The 12,440-nt window shown below is 39.6% G+C and overlaps 1 protein-coding gene across 9 annotated transcripts in view; it reads right to left on the bottom strand.

The window, feature by feature from the left end:
* The window catches only part of LAMA3 (laminin subunit alpha 3), a 241,734-nt gene that overhangs the window by 110,882 nt on the left and 118,412 nt on the right, over positions 1–12,440 (bottom strand). For all 9 annotated transcript variants that reach the window (XR_009497350.1, XM_059895307.1, XM_059895308.1 and 6 more), the window contains 2 exons: positions 6,527–6,687; positions 3,493–3,601 (listed from right to left, as the gene is read on the bottom strand). Coding sequence is in view for 8 of the 9 variants with exons in the window: in XM_059895307.1 (XP_059751290.1) it covers positions 3,493–3,601; positions 6,527–6,687 (270 nt within the window). In the remaining variant the exon portion in view is untranslated. The remainder of the gene's footprint in view (positions 1–3,492; positions 3,602–6,526; positions 6,688–12,440) is intronic.

Here is a 12,440-nt window from a genome sequence, read left to right as displayed (position 1 = left end):
ATGCAGAAAAAGCTTTTGACAAAATTCAACACCCATTTCTGATAAAAACTCTCCAGAAAGTGGGCATAGAGGGAACCTACCTCAACATAATAAAGGCCATATATGACAAACCCACAGCAAACATCATTCTCAATGGTGAAAAACTGAAAGCATTTCCCCTAAGATCAGGAACGAGACAAGGATGTCCACTCTCACCACTATTATTCAACATAGTTTTGGAAGTCCTAGCCACGGCAATCAGAGAAGAAAAAGAAATAAAAGGAATACAAATTGGAAAAGAAGAAGTAAAACTGTCACTGTTTGTGGATGACATGATACTATACATAGAGAATCCTAAAACTGCCACCAGAAAACTGCTAGAGCTAATTAATGAATATGGTAAAGTTGCAGGATACAAAATTAATGCACAGAAATCTCTTGCATTCCTATACACTAATGATGAAAAATCTGAAAGAGAAATTATGGAAACACTCCCATTTACCATTGCAACAAAAAGAATAAAATACCTAGGAATAAACCTACCTAGGGAGACAAAAGACCTGTATGCAGAAAACTATAAGACACTGATGAAAGAAATTAAAGATGATACCAACAGATGGAGAGATATACCATGTTCTTGGATTGGAAGAATCAACATTGTGAAAATGAGTATACTACCCAAAGCAATCTACAGATTCAATGCAATCCCTATCAAATTACCAATGGCATTTTTTACGGAGCTAGAACAAATCATCTTAAAATTTGTATGGAGACACAAAAGACCCCGAATAGGCAAAGCAGTCTTGAGGCAAAAAAATGGAGCTGGAGGAATCAGACTCCCTGACTTCAGACTATACTACAAAGCTACAGTAATCAAGACAATATGGTACTGGCACAAAAACAGAAACATAGATCAATGGAACAAGATAGAAAGCCCAGAGATTAACCCACGCACCTATGGTCAACTAATCTATGACAAAGGAGGCAAAGATATACAATGGAGAAAAGACAGTCTCTTCAATAAGTGGTGCTGGGAAAACTGGACAGCTACATGTAAAAGAATGAAATTAGAATACTCCCTAACACCATACACAAAAATAAACTCAAAATGGATTCGAGACCTAAATATAAGACTGGACACTATAAAACTCTTAGAGGAAAACATAGGAAGAACACTCTTTGACATAAATCACAGCAAGATCTTTTTTGATCCACCTCCTAGAGTAATGGAAATAAAAACAAAAATAAACAAGTGGGACCTAATGAAACTTCAAAGCTTTTGCACAGCAAAGGAAACCATAAACAAGACGAAAAGACAACCCTCAGAATGGGAGAAAATATTTGCAAATGAATCAACGGACAAAGGATTAATCTCCAAAATATATAAACAGCTCATTCAGCTCAATATCAAAGAAACAAACACCCCAATCCAAAAATGGGCAGAAGACCTAAATAGACATTTCTCCAAAGAAGACATACAGACGGCCACGAAGCACATGAAAAGATGCTCAACATCACTAATTATTAGAGAAATGCAAATCAAAACTACAATGAGGTATCACCTCACTCCTGTTAGAATGGGCATCATCAGAAAATCTACAAACAACAAATGCTGGAGAGGGTGTGGTGAAAAGGGAACCCTCTTGCACTGTTGGTGGGAATGTAAATTGATACAGCCACTATGGAGAACAATATGGAGGTTCCTTAAAAAACTAAAAATAGAATTACCATATGACCCAGCAATCCCACTACTGGGCATATACCCAGAGAAAACCGTAATTCAAAAAGACACATGCACCCGAATGTTCATTGCAGCACTATTTACAATAGCCAGGTCATGGAAGCAACCTAAATGCCCATCAACAGACGAACGGATAAAGAAGTTGTGGTACATATATACAATGGAATATTACTCAGCCATAAAAAGGAACGAAATTGAGTCATTTGTTGAGACGTGGATGGATCTAGAGACTGTCATACAGAGTGAAGTAAGTCAGAAAGAGAAAAACAAATATCGTATATTAATGCATGTATGCGGAACCTAGAAAAATGGTACAGATGAGCCAGTTTGCAGGGCAGAAGTTGAGACACAGATGTAGAGAATGGACATATGGACACCAAGGGGGGAAAACTGCGGTGGAGTGGGGATGGTGGTATGCTGAATTGGGCGATTGGGATTGACATGTATACACTGATGTGTATAAAACTGATGCCTAATAAGAACCTGCAGTATAAAAAAACAAACAAAACAACTAATACTAAACTTTTATTGGGTTATTTGTATGGAAATATGTTAATATAAATGTTTCAGACATTACATGAAATTTCTAAAAATCTTATATGTTCTGGTATAATGTTATAAGTAATAATCCTAGTTATTACTTTAAAATGTATATCTCAGAAATAACTAATTTTCTTGTCAACTGCATTATTATGAACTGTCATCAAATCTTTAACCGTGGTCATTTTTAAGTCTTTTGTCATTTACAGACAGTTCTGGGTGTACTCTGATGATTTTGCAAATATGTTCCTATAAAAGGCTTTCATCTTCAAGAAATACATGGAAAAGACTCTGACAAGTACAGGTTTCTGGTAACGGACTGTACTGCTGAACTGAATGAATAAGCATTTTCAGAACTCTAATGAAAAACTGATGAACTCATAAAAGTGCTAACAAAAGATCAAGATGAAAAAAAAATTAATTACATGGGACTGAGTGAACTGATGAGGATGAGTATAATTTTTGTGACTTTCTGTCTGAATTTAAAAAAAAAAAAAAATTCCACAAGGACTCAGAGGCAAAGAATATACAAATCAATTTTCACTGCAAAGTAAAGGAGCTGTTACAGTGGAGGATTACTGGACTGAATGTCAATATTATGACATAGTATGAGTGTGTTTCATGTTTCGTAATTGCAATCATTGTTGCTTTTGTTGTGGTCATCCATGTACAATGCTTGGTGTCAGTCGATTTATCTCTTGTAAAAATAAAATACAGTGTGTGTGTGTGAAAAAAAAAAAAGAAAATACTCTTCTTGAAATTGAGTAACAATGGTCTGGAAAAAAATACCAGGTGATTACAACCTTGAAAATTCTGAAGGAATCTGCCAAGAAGCTAATAGACATAATAAAATAGTAAAGTGGAAAGAAAATAAACAGTAACTAATGGCACTTCTATACACCAGCAATAATAATAAACTAGGAAATATCACGACAAAAGATAGTTCATTCATAATAGTAACAACAAATACAAATTAATGAAATGGTGTTTTGTGAAGTGTGTTCAAATTTGATGACTAAACTTTATTGGATGCTATAGAAAAGGCTCCAACAAATGAAGAGGCAAAACAGATTTCTAGATGGGAAAATAAACATCATAACACTGGCAATTATCTGCAGGTTAACTTTATAGCTGTAACACAAACCCAGCCAAAACTTTAATAAGCTTTTAAAAATATATATGGTTACCAATAAAAATACTTCTAACATTCAGTGGTCAAAACAGAAGCGTACCAGAAGGAATCGGGCCATCCGTGCTTTGAGCCAAACGTCTGCATCTTCTAACAGCTCGTACACAGCAAGGCGACTCCTGCTGTCGGTCACAGCGCTCCGGCAGAGGACGCTACAAGAGGAAACAGTTTTCTTAACCGGACTCCCCTGGTCTCCCTCACTTTATGCCCTGTGGGGTTGCTGATTGCGCTTCAGTTTCTCCTGTTGTTAACCAGGTCACTGGCAATGAATTTCCCCGGAGGTGGAGTTTAGGAGGGATGCAGCCCATGATCAGTAGGGGAAAAAGAACCTTCCCACTGTGTTCTGAGTTGCACCTCTCAGGGCTGACGGCCTTGCACACCTTCTCCACCCAGCTTTATAATACTTGGTTTGGTCATCTGGAGAAAGAGCCCCAGGACCAGTAATGTCTGCTGTCTAAGACACAGCCTTCTTGGAAATTTACCAATATTGTTGGTACTGTTGGAGATGAAAGTTGCCTACTGACCTCACAATGACCATCTCATGCCGGGTCAGTAATGAGGCTGAGAAGCCCCGAGTTTGCCTTTAGAATCTCAGTCTGTTCCTCCTAATCCTCCTTCCCTCCATGGCATCAGAGGACATACAGAGCTCAGGAACATTTAAAGTAAGATTCTGAACTAAAGAATACAGCCTCGTAGTAAAACCCATAAAGGAAGTATTATTTAAGGAATGCTTCTGACTTCATCCTCTAAAGTAGCAACTTTTCGGTCTATAAATATAATTTGGAACTAGAGACATGCTAAGAGAAAATGACCATCTCTGCAAAACGTTTGAAATAATGCAATACTTCTGAGGTGAGAATTAAAATGAGATAGTGTATAAAGAGCCATGGTTTGTGGCATACATTAGAAACTCAATAAATAGCTGTTTTCTTTTCCCTTTTGTGCATGTGTGTGGGTGTGAATACATGTGTCAATTAAAATGTATTTCTATTGGATTCAACCATAACTCTGGGAGTTAAATATATTAAGTAACTATATTAAGTGACTCCCTTAGATTGAGGTTTATCCTCTATTCAATTCTTACTAAGAGTAGACTAACAGTAATAACTGGATAATTGAATCATTAGTGATCACCTCTCTTATGGAGGGCAGATCAGATTTATCAGAGTTATCACAGCGCTATTTTGGAAAGCGGTGTTCCTACGAGCACCACTACTTTTCTGTTGGGATATTGTTTTTTAACAACATAGTTAGACCTCACTTGAGAAATGCTGGGAAAGGTTCAAACCTCAGCAGGAGAAGATGCCATGTTGAAAGGGTCTGTCATTTGAAATAGATTTTTACGGGTCAAATATTTTCCAATTGCATCATATTTTTGGACTCTATTACTTGAAGCCTGGTCATTTTCACTTATCCACATGACATGCAAAGTAGAGAAAAAGGAAATATTTTAGACAAGTGAAAAGATACCATGGGACTTCCCTAGGAGTGGTTAAATACAATAATAGTGATTCCTAGTCTAATGCAGTATTGTCTTGGAAATCTAATGATTGAGAACTTTGGTGTTGTCACCACGTCCAAAGCCTAAATGATCTGCAGAATATCATGTACTTCTCTCCTTAAAACACCATTCAGACAAAGGTCCTGAAACAATGCTTATGGCTTGTGGAACCCTGGAAGGGTGTTCTTTCTCTCTTTAGTTTTGAAATCACTCCTCTGCTTGGCATAGATAGTCTCAGCCTCTTCTGAGATAGTCAAGAGTCACGAAGGTCATTAAGAATGTTTCCTCCTGTTTGCTGGGCCATCTCCACTTTCTACCCTGTGGAGCAGGGATCAAGCCCTGATCTGCAAGGTGGAAGGGGTCAGAGAGCTGAACTGGAGGGTGGGCTTGGTTGGATGGGGTATGGAGAAGCCATGGCCCCAGGCCCTGTGGCCAACAGTCTCCAGGACTCAGGGGGCAAGTGTACATCCCAGTGGTGGCTGATGTCACCTATAGATGAAACTAGTATTTTCAGAAAATGACAGAACATTCTAGGGAACTATTCTGGGCCATCTGGTGTTCCTATTAAAAATGCATATATAATTACATTCTTTGTTTCTTTTTTTAATCATCATCCCAGAGAAAAGGGAATATTAGATTTTTTAAGGTTTTGAAAAGAAACTTTCACAGTTTATTCCGTAGGGTTGCCAAGAGTGTGATATTAATTTAATAACCATTTCATCAAGTCTCATAAAATTTTCCAATCTAAGCTACCAAAAGTTAACATTTTTCATAAGTTCTTTTATTTGCAAAACAGGGAAAATGTCCAACTACCTCAAGTCATCTTGAGTTAGACAAAAAGCACATAAACATAGAGGTTATAAAATATTCAAGGTCTTGGCCAAGAATTGGGAGGGTTCACTGTAGTTATCACCCCCCTGCCCTCTCAGGAGCCTCTGCCTTCCAGTGCCATTTATTCTACAATTAATTTCATGGGGAAACATCCCTTGCACTGATTCTTTAATTAAAGTATACTCTGAACATTTGCATACATCTTTAAACATTATGCAAAGAAAACAATTTTTAATAAACCTTTGTCAGCGCTCTTGGAAGAGATGAACTTTGTCAGGGTGAATCTGAGATTCCTTTGTCAAATTATTTTCCACCTGACGATCATCAAACATTAATGATCCCCAGTTCTGAAGGGCGTGTTGTGAAGGCAGGAGTAGTGGAGAATGTGCCAGGCACCCGTGTACTCTACACGGTGTTTGAGGGGAGAGCCCTGGGTTCACTGGCCCCCATAGGGTGACACAGAGTAAAGCAAAAAGGTTGTGCTGCTTCATGTGAATCTGAGCCAAAATGGTAAGTAGAACATACAGCTTTTCAAGAAAATGCAAGATTTTCAAGGTGCTGCCTACGGAGAAGCCTTCTGATACCACGCTGGGGAAGATGCTGGGTCGCACAACTACTCCCCTGCTGGTTTTCAAGCTCAGCCTCCAAAAGGAAACACCTTTCCAAGTTAGATAAAAACTGAAGTTCCCACAGCTGACCCCCTGCCTGTCCAGTTACAGAGGACTCGCCCAGGCAGGATGGTTACCTGTACTTGCAGCTGTAGATGTTCACCCGGCCTGCCAGGTCAGCCCCGGGGCCCTGCACGTGCACGTCGGCCTCAGACAGCTGGTCTGCTTCCGTGGCATACTCGACCACGACCACGTAGTGGCCGACCCTCGGGACCCGCAGCTGCAGGCGCAGCTCCACCTGTCGGAGAGCCCAAGTGGACAGATGTGAGAGGTACTGGATGCGTTTCCACAGGCAACGGTGAAACCGGGGCTGAGCAGACCCCAGGAAGAGTTTTATATGTCATCATACTGAGAACTGTGGTCCTGTAGGTAGGGATGCCCAATAAAATACAGGACGCTCCGTTAAGTTTGAAATGCAGATAAGTAACACATCATTATAGTTGAAGTGCAATTCAAATTTAATGGGGCATTTGGTATTTTTATTGTCTAAATCTGGTGACCCTACTTATAGGGGCCTCTACTCCTTCTACCCATATATTTGCCTTGTTTCCCAAGGCCAAAGATACTCCAAAACTTGAAGTAAAAAGGAATTTCCAATGGGAGATAAAAGGAATGAAAGTATGCCTTGAAGCCCTTTAACTGTTCTTTGATTAAAAAAGAGACTTTTATGAATGCAAATAATGACTTGTATGAATGCAAATAACGTAAAGTGATACACACACCCCTCTCCTGAGATGATGACTAATAATAGCTTGGTTTTCATACTTCCAAACCATTTTCTACATCTGAAAATGCACAATGCACACATATGTACTTTTTTTTTTAAAGAAAATCTGTAGGCAAACATGGATGCTTTCGTACCATCACAGCAGAGCTGAGTAGTTGCGACAGGGTCCATATGGGCCGCAAAACTGAAAATACTTACTACCTGGCCCTCTACAGATAAAGCACACCCACCCCTGATATTGCCTAGTGGTTAGGAGGATGCAGTCTGGAATCACTGTGCCTCCAGCTGTGTGACCTTGAGCAAGTTACTTAACATATGTATGCCTCAATATCCCCCTGGGTAAAAATGAGGATAACGTAGTACCCACCTCTGAAGATTATGAGGATTAAGTGAGTTAATATGTGAAGAGCTCTTAAAACTGTATCTGCATGTTGTAAGCACTATATAAACGATGATTACAACTCTGGTTCTTGCTTTTTGCCACGACTTTTTTTTTACTCAGTAGTATTTAGTGTGTCTATACCTGTACATACAGATATACTTCATTCTTCTAATGGCTGCCTACCATTCCATAGTATGAATGTAAAATCATTTATTTAACTAATCCCCTATTGTTAGACACTTAGGTTGTCTCTAATTTTTCTTAAAACATATAAGGTTATATGATCATCTATCTATATCTATTTATCTATGTATATACCTGAATCTATATCTATATTTATATCCTTATGCTAGTATTTCTGTAAGATTCCTAGAAGTGGAATTAGAATTGCTGGATCAAAGTGCAGGTGCATATTTAATGCCTGAGCCAATATTAGAACTACATTCCTTAGCAGTTTAACCCACTTCAGCCCGTAAGCGCAGGCCCAGCCAAGCTTCACCACACTTAATTAAAATCCTCTTGTCCCTTGCCTTCAGGAAATTCACATTTACTGTTCCTTCTGTACAGCTCTGAAGCCCACAACTGCTATTTTCCACAGTGATTTTTCTATCACTTAAATAATAGAAAGACTTCCCTCAGGGAGAAAATGCGGATTATCCACACCACATTTCCACTCTGTGTTTTACAGTGAAATATGACGCTGCCATTGGTCCATGTGGGGAGGTTATTGCCAGCATCTCTCCCCTGGGCATCTCCAAACCAGGGCTTGTCTGTCTTCACCCCACCATGAAACACACACAGGCCAATGATGAGCTTTCTCCCAGGAGTTATTATTGGCTGCCAGTTCTATCATAGCACTCTATTATAAATTTCTATTACTCTTCCTACTCTGAGTCCTATGGGTTGATTTTTGGAAGACTTGTTGGAAGGGTTTTGAATGTATTTGATGGTAATAATGGGTTTTGAAGTCAGACAAAAGATGTAAATGATGGAAAACAGAAACCCTACTGTCGCTATATGTTATCAGTTATTATCTTTGAAAAAGGGAACTTTAACGAAACCAGTGTCACTCTGGAGGGATCTTTCCCATTTTGTGGCACAAAGCTGTCTTCACCTAGTTATCAGTGTTTCAGGGTAAAGACATTAAAGGTGGGTCTATCAAATCTGTTGCTTACACAAAGCTAAGAGGGATAACTAACATGCCTGATGTCAAAGTAAGGATTCAAAATGATTTGGTCAACATATACTTACTAAACACCTACTCTATGTCTGCCCACCAGCAAAGTGATGGACATGCAATGGTAAACAAGAGAGATCTGGTCTCTACCCTCAGACAGACTTTAATCAAATAATTAGATAACTGGACAAATGCAATGTGAAATTACTTGTATGACAAATGCTCTGAAGAAGGGCTAAGAGGGGTGCCTGAGCTAGTCAGGAAGATGAGGCGGGAGGGGAAGACTTCCCTGAAGAAGCAACAACCAAGCTGAGTGCTGGAGGACAAGGAACAGACAGCCAGACCAAGAGGGGAGGGAAAAGCATTCAGGCAGAGGGAACAGCCTACGACATAAAGGCTAGGCTATAATGTACGTCCAAGTGACTGAAGGTAGGTCACAGTGACAAGGAACAGAGAGCAAGAGGAGGTATGATAAAATTGGGAGGTAAAAGGGGCAACCTTAGAGGACATTACAAATTTTTGTCTCTATCCTAAGAGCAATAAGATGTTATTGTAACGTTCCAACTGTGTACGTGTGAGGGTGGGGTGAGAAACTCAGTGATGATTAGATACTTCTATCAAAATGAGCATGCTGACTACAGTATGGAGAATGAGTTGGGAGATGCAATAAGCAGAAGCTGATGTGGGTGAGCTAATGGGGAGGTTACGACAGAGATTCTTATGACAGATGGCGGGGTATTGGGCAAGAAAGGTAGATGGAGAGAAGTGGAGATTATTTTAAAAAGTTTGGGGAGTATACTCAGGAATGGGTTGGCTTTGGTGGGGGAGAGAATGGAAGAAGTCATGCATGACCCTGAGAAATCTGGTTTGTGCACTTAGATGGATGGTGGTGCCATTTACTTAGGTAGGGAACACTAAAATGGAATTTGAGATCCCTCTGAGATATCTAAGAGGTAATGTCAAGAAGGAAGTTGGCTGTGCCACTCTGCATATAAAAGGGGAGGTGTGACTGGACATACCAATTTGGGAGTTATCTGTGTAGAGTTGGTACCTAACATGATAGACATGGAGGAGAATGCTTAGGGAGAGACTACAGCATAAAAAGACAAGGGCTAAGGGGACTTCCCTGGTGGTCCAGTGGTTGAGAATCCATCTTGCAATGCAGGGTATGCCGGTTCAATTCCCGGTTGTGGAACTAAGATCCCACATGCCGCAGGGCAACTAAGCCCGCGTGCCACAACTAGAGAGCCCGTGTGCTGCAAGTACAGAGCCCCCGTGCATCAATTACAGAGCCCATGTGCTGCAACTAAGACCTGACGCAGCCAAATAAATAAACAAATATAAAAAAAAAAAAAAGACAAGGGCTAAGACTGAGCCTCAACAAATTCTAACATTTAATGGCTAGACAGAGGAGGATAAGCCTGCAAATGATATTTTGAGGAGGCAGCCGGAGAGGCAGGAAGAGACCCAGACTACTCTTAAATTCTGGAAAACAAGGCAAGAGAGTGGTTTTTTTTGTTTGTTTGTTTGTTTTTGGCTGCATCGGGTCTTAGTTGTGGCACACAGGCTCTCTAGTTGCAGCATGCGGGCTCTCTAGTTGCTTGCCCCCCAGCATGTGGGATCTTAGTTCCCCGATCAGGGATTGAACCAGCGTCCCCTGCATTTCAAGATGGATTCTCAACCACTGGACCATCAGGGAAGTCCCTAGAGTGTTTTTAAATGGAAGGAGTATTCAGCAAGTATTGAAAGCTACTGAGAAGTTAAATAGATGAATAGATGAAGACTGAAAAAAATCCATGGGATTTAGCAACAAGGGTATCATTGGAAACCTTGGCCAAAAAAAAAAAAATTAATGGAGTGGGAGGTGAAAGCCAGAGTGGTGTGATTTGAGGTGTGAGTGGAAGGTAAACAATTAGAAATTGTGAGTCTAGACAATTCTTGGTTTTGAAGGGGTGAAGAGTTATGGAGCAGTGGCTGAAGGATTGTGGGAGGGGGAAGGAGGGTTTTAATCAGAATAGGATAGAATTTAGCGTTTTTTAAATGTAGGGTGACTTCCAGTTCAGATGGCACAGGAATTCACATTTGCTGTACCCCATCTGCTCCAAGACACAGCAACTATGGATAAAATGTTTTAATAGAAAAACAAAAATTATGTTTGGTTTTAAAAGTAGACAGATGATGGAACATAAGTAAAAGAAAAACTTCAAATAGCAAGGTCCTCTTGTCCTTCAGGTCTGGAAGCAGGCTCTTTGGGTCAGCAGTTCAGCATATGCAGAGTAAGGAGAATTAAAAATGCTTCATATGAGACAGTGGCCAGATCCAGGCTCATTTTTTGAAGCCAAAGGATGAGGGTTCCTTCAAATCATGAAAAGCTGGAAAAAATTGCTGAAAATCTGCCACCTGGGTTTCAGCTTTATAAAAAGCTGTGGAATTTGGGAACCAAAGATCAAAGATGAGGCCTCATGACCAAGAACTGAGTTAAGCACCCACTGGCTCAGTGTCGGAATCTGTACTACCCCCAGTATCACAATAATAGAGGTTGGCACATCATAATGCCTGGCTCTGGGCTAAGGGTACAGAGGACCAGACAGACACTGCAAAACTACTAGGCTGAGATGGATGTGGAGAAAGACAGAGAAGATAAAAAAAAAATCTCTCATTCAAAGTAAGCCAATAAGCAAACAAAATAAGCCTCCACAACATAAAGAAATCTAATGTTAAGAAAGACAAGCAACGATGTCATCAACTGAAGATGAGTTCACTTCAGATGAAATGAACTTTATGAAACAGTCTGACAAAGGCTTTAGAATAAGTATAATGGTCCCTTATCTGGAACCCCCAAAATATGAAAAGGAAATCCTGTTTTTGTAACTCATTTGATGGCAAAACCTAACCCAACCCTAACCAGGCAGCACTTGGTGGCAAAATCTGACCTGAACTGATATAAGTCCATGTATATAGTCTTCATGTATCTCCCTTGAAAAGCCTACTCATGCTTTTCATTGGAGAAATATTAACCTGTTTGGTTACAAGGTGCTGTCCCAGACCCCACTATAGATGTTATGCATATGTGTATCATTTTATCTTTTTAATATCTTAAAAATTCTGAATTCTGAAACATACCTTGCTCCAAGGGTATTCAGATATTCAAAAAGATCAATAGAGTAACTCCTCTTTGAAAAGCAAATGAAGCTATGAAGTAAAAATTGGCAGCAGAGAAACAAGAAAAAGTAAATATGAGAAAGAGCCAATGAGAAATTTTTTGAGACTAAAAGTACAAATTACATGGAATTGGTAGGCTGAATAAAATCTAGACTGGAGATAGTGAAACAGAGCATTCATGGATTCTAACAGAGTCTTGAGGATGTCATCCAGAAAGCATCACAAAAAGCCAAAGAGCTATAAAAATACGAAAGAGCAGTCTGGAGACAGATTGAGAGGCTCCAACATTCTTGCAGTCTGACTTTCAGAAGAGAAGATGTAAGGACAAGCAGCAAAGTAATGTCTGTAGAGATACTAACTGATAATTTCCCAGGATGAAAGACATAACTCTTCATCTTGAAAGTGCACTTTGAGTATTAAACTAATAAACAAAAATAAATCTTCACCTAAACACATCATAATAAAACTTCAGAATATCACAAATAGAAGTCCATCTTAGAACTTATGGTTAAACATACTGGATTTAGGGATTTAGCACACATA

This window comes from Balaenoptera ricei, chromosome 14 (assembly GCF_028023285.1).
Source record: "Balaenoptera ricei isolate mBalRic1 chromosome 14, mBalRic1.hap2, whole genome shotgun sequence".
In the NCBI taxonomy this organism is placed as follows: Eukaryota; Metazoa; Chordata; class Mammalia; order Artiodactyla; family Balaenopteridae; genus Balaenoptera; species Balaenoptera ricei.
The sequence above is the reverse complement of the archived record's forward strand: the minus strand, read 5'-3'. Positions and strand labels throughout refer to the sequence as shown.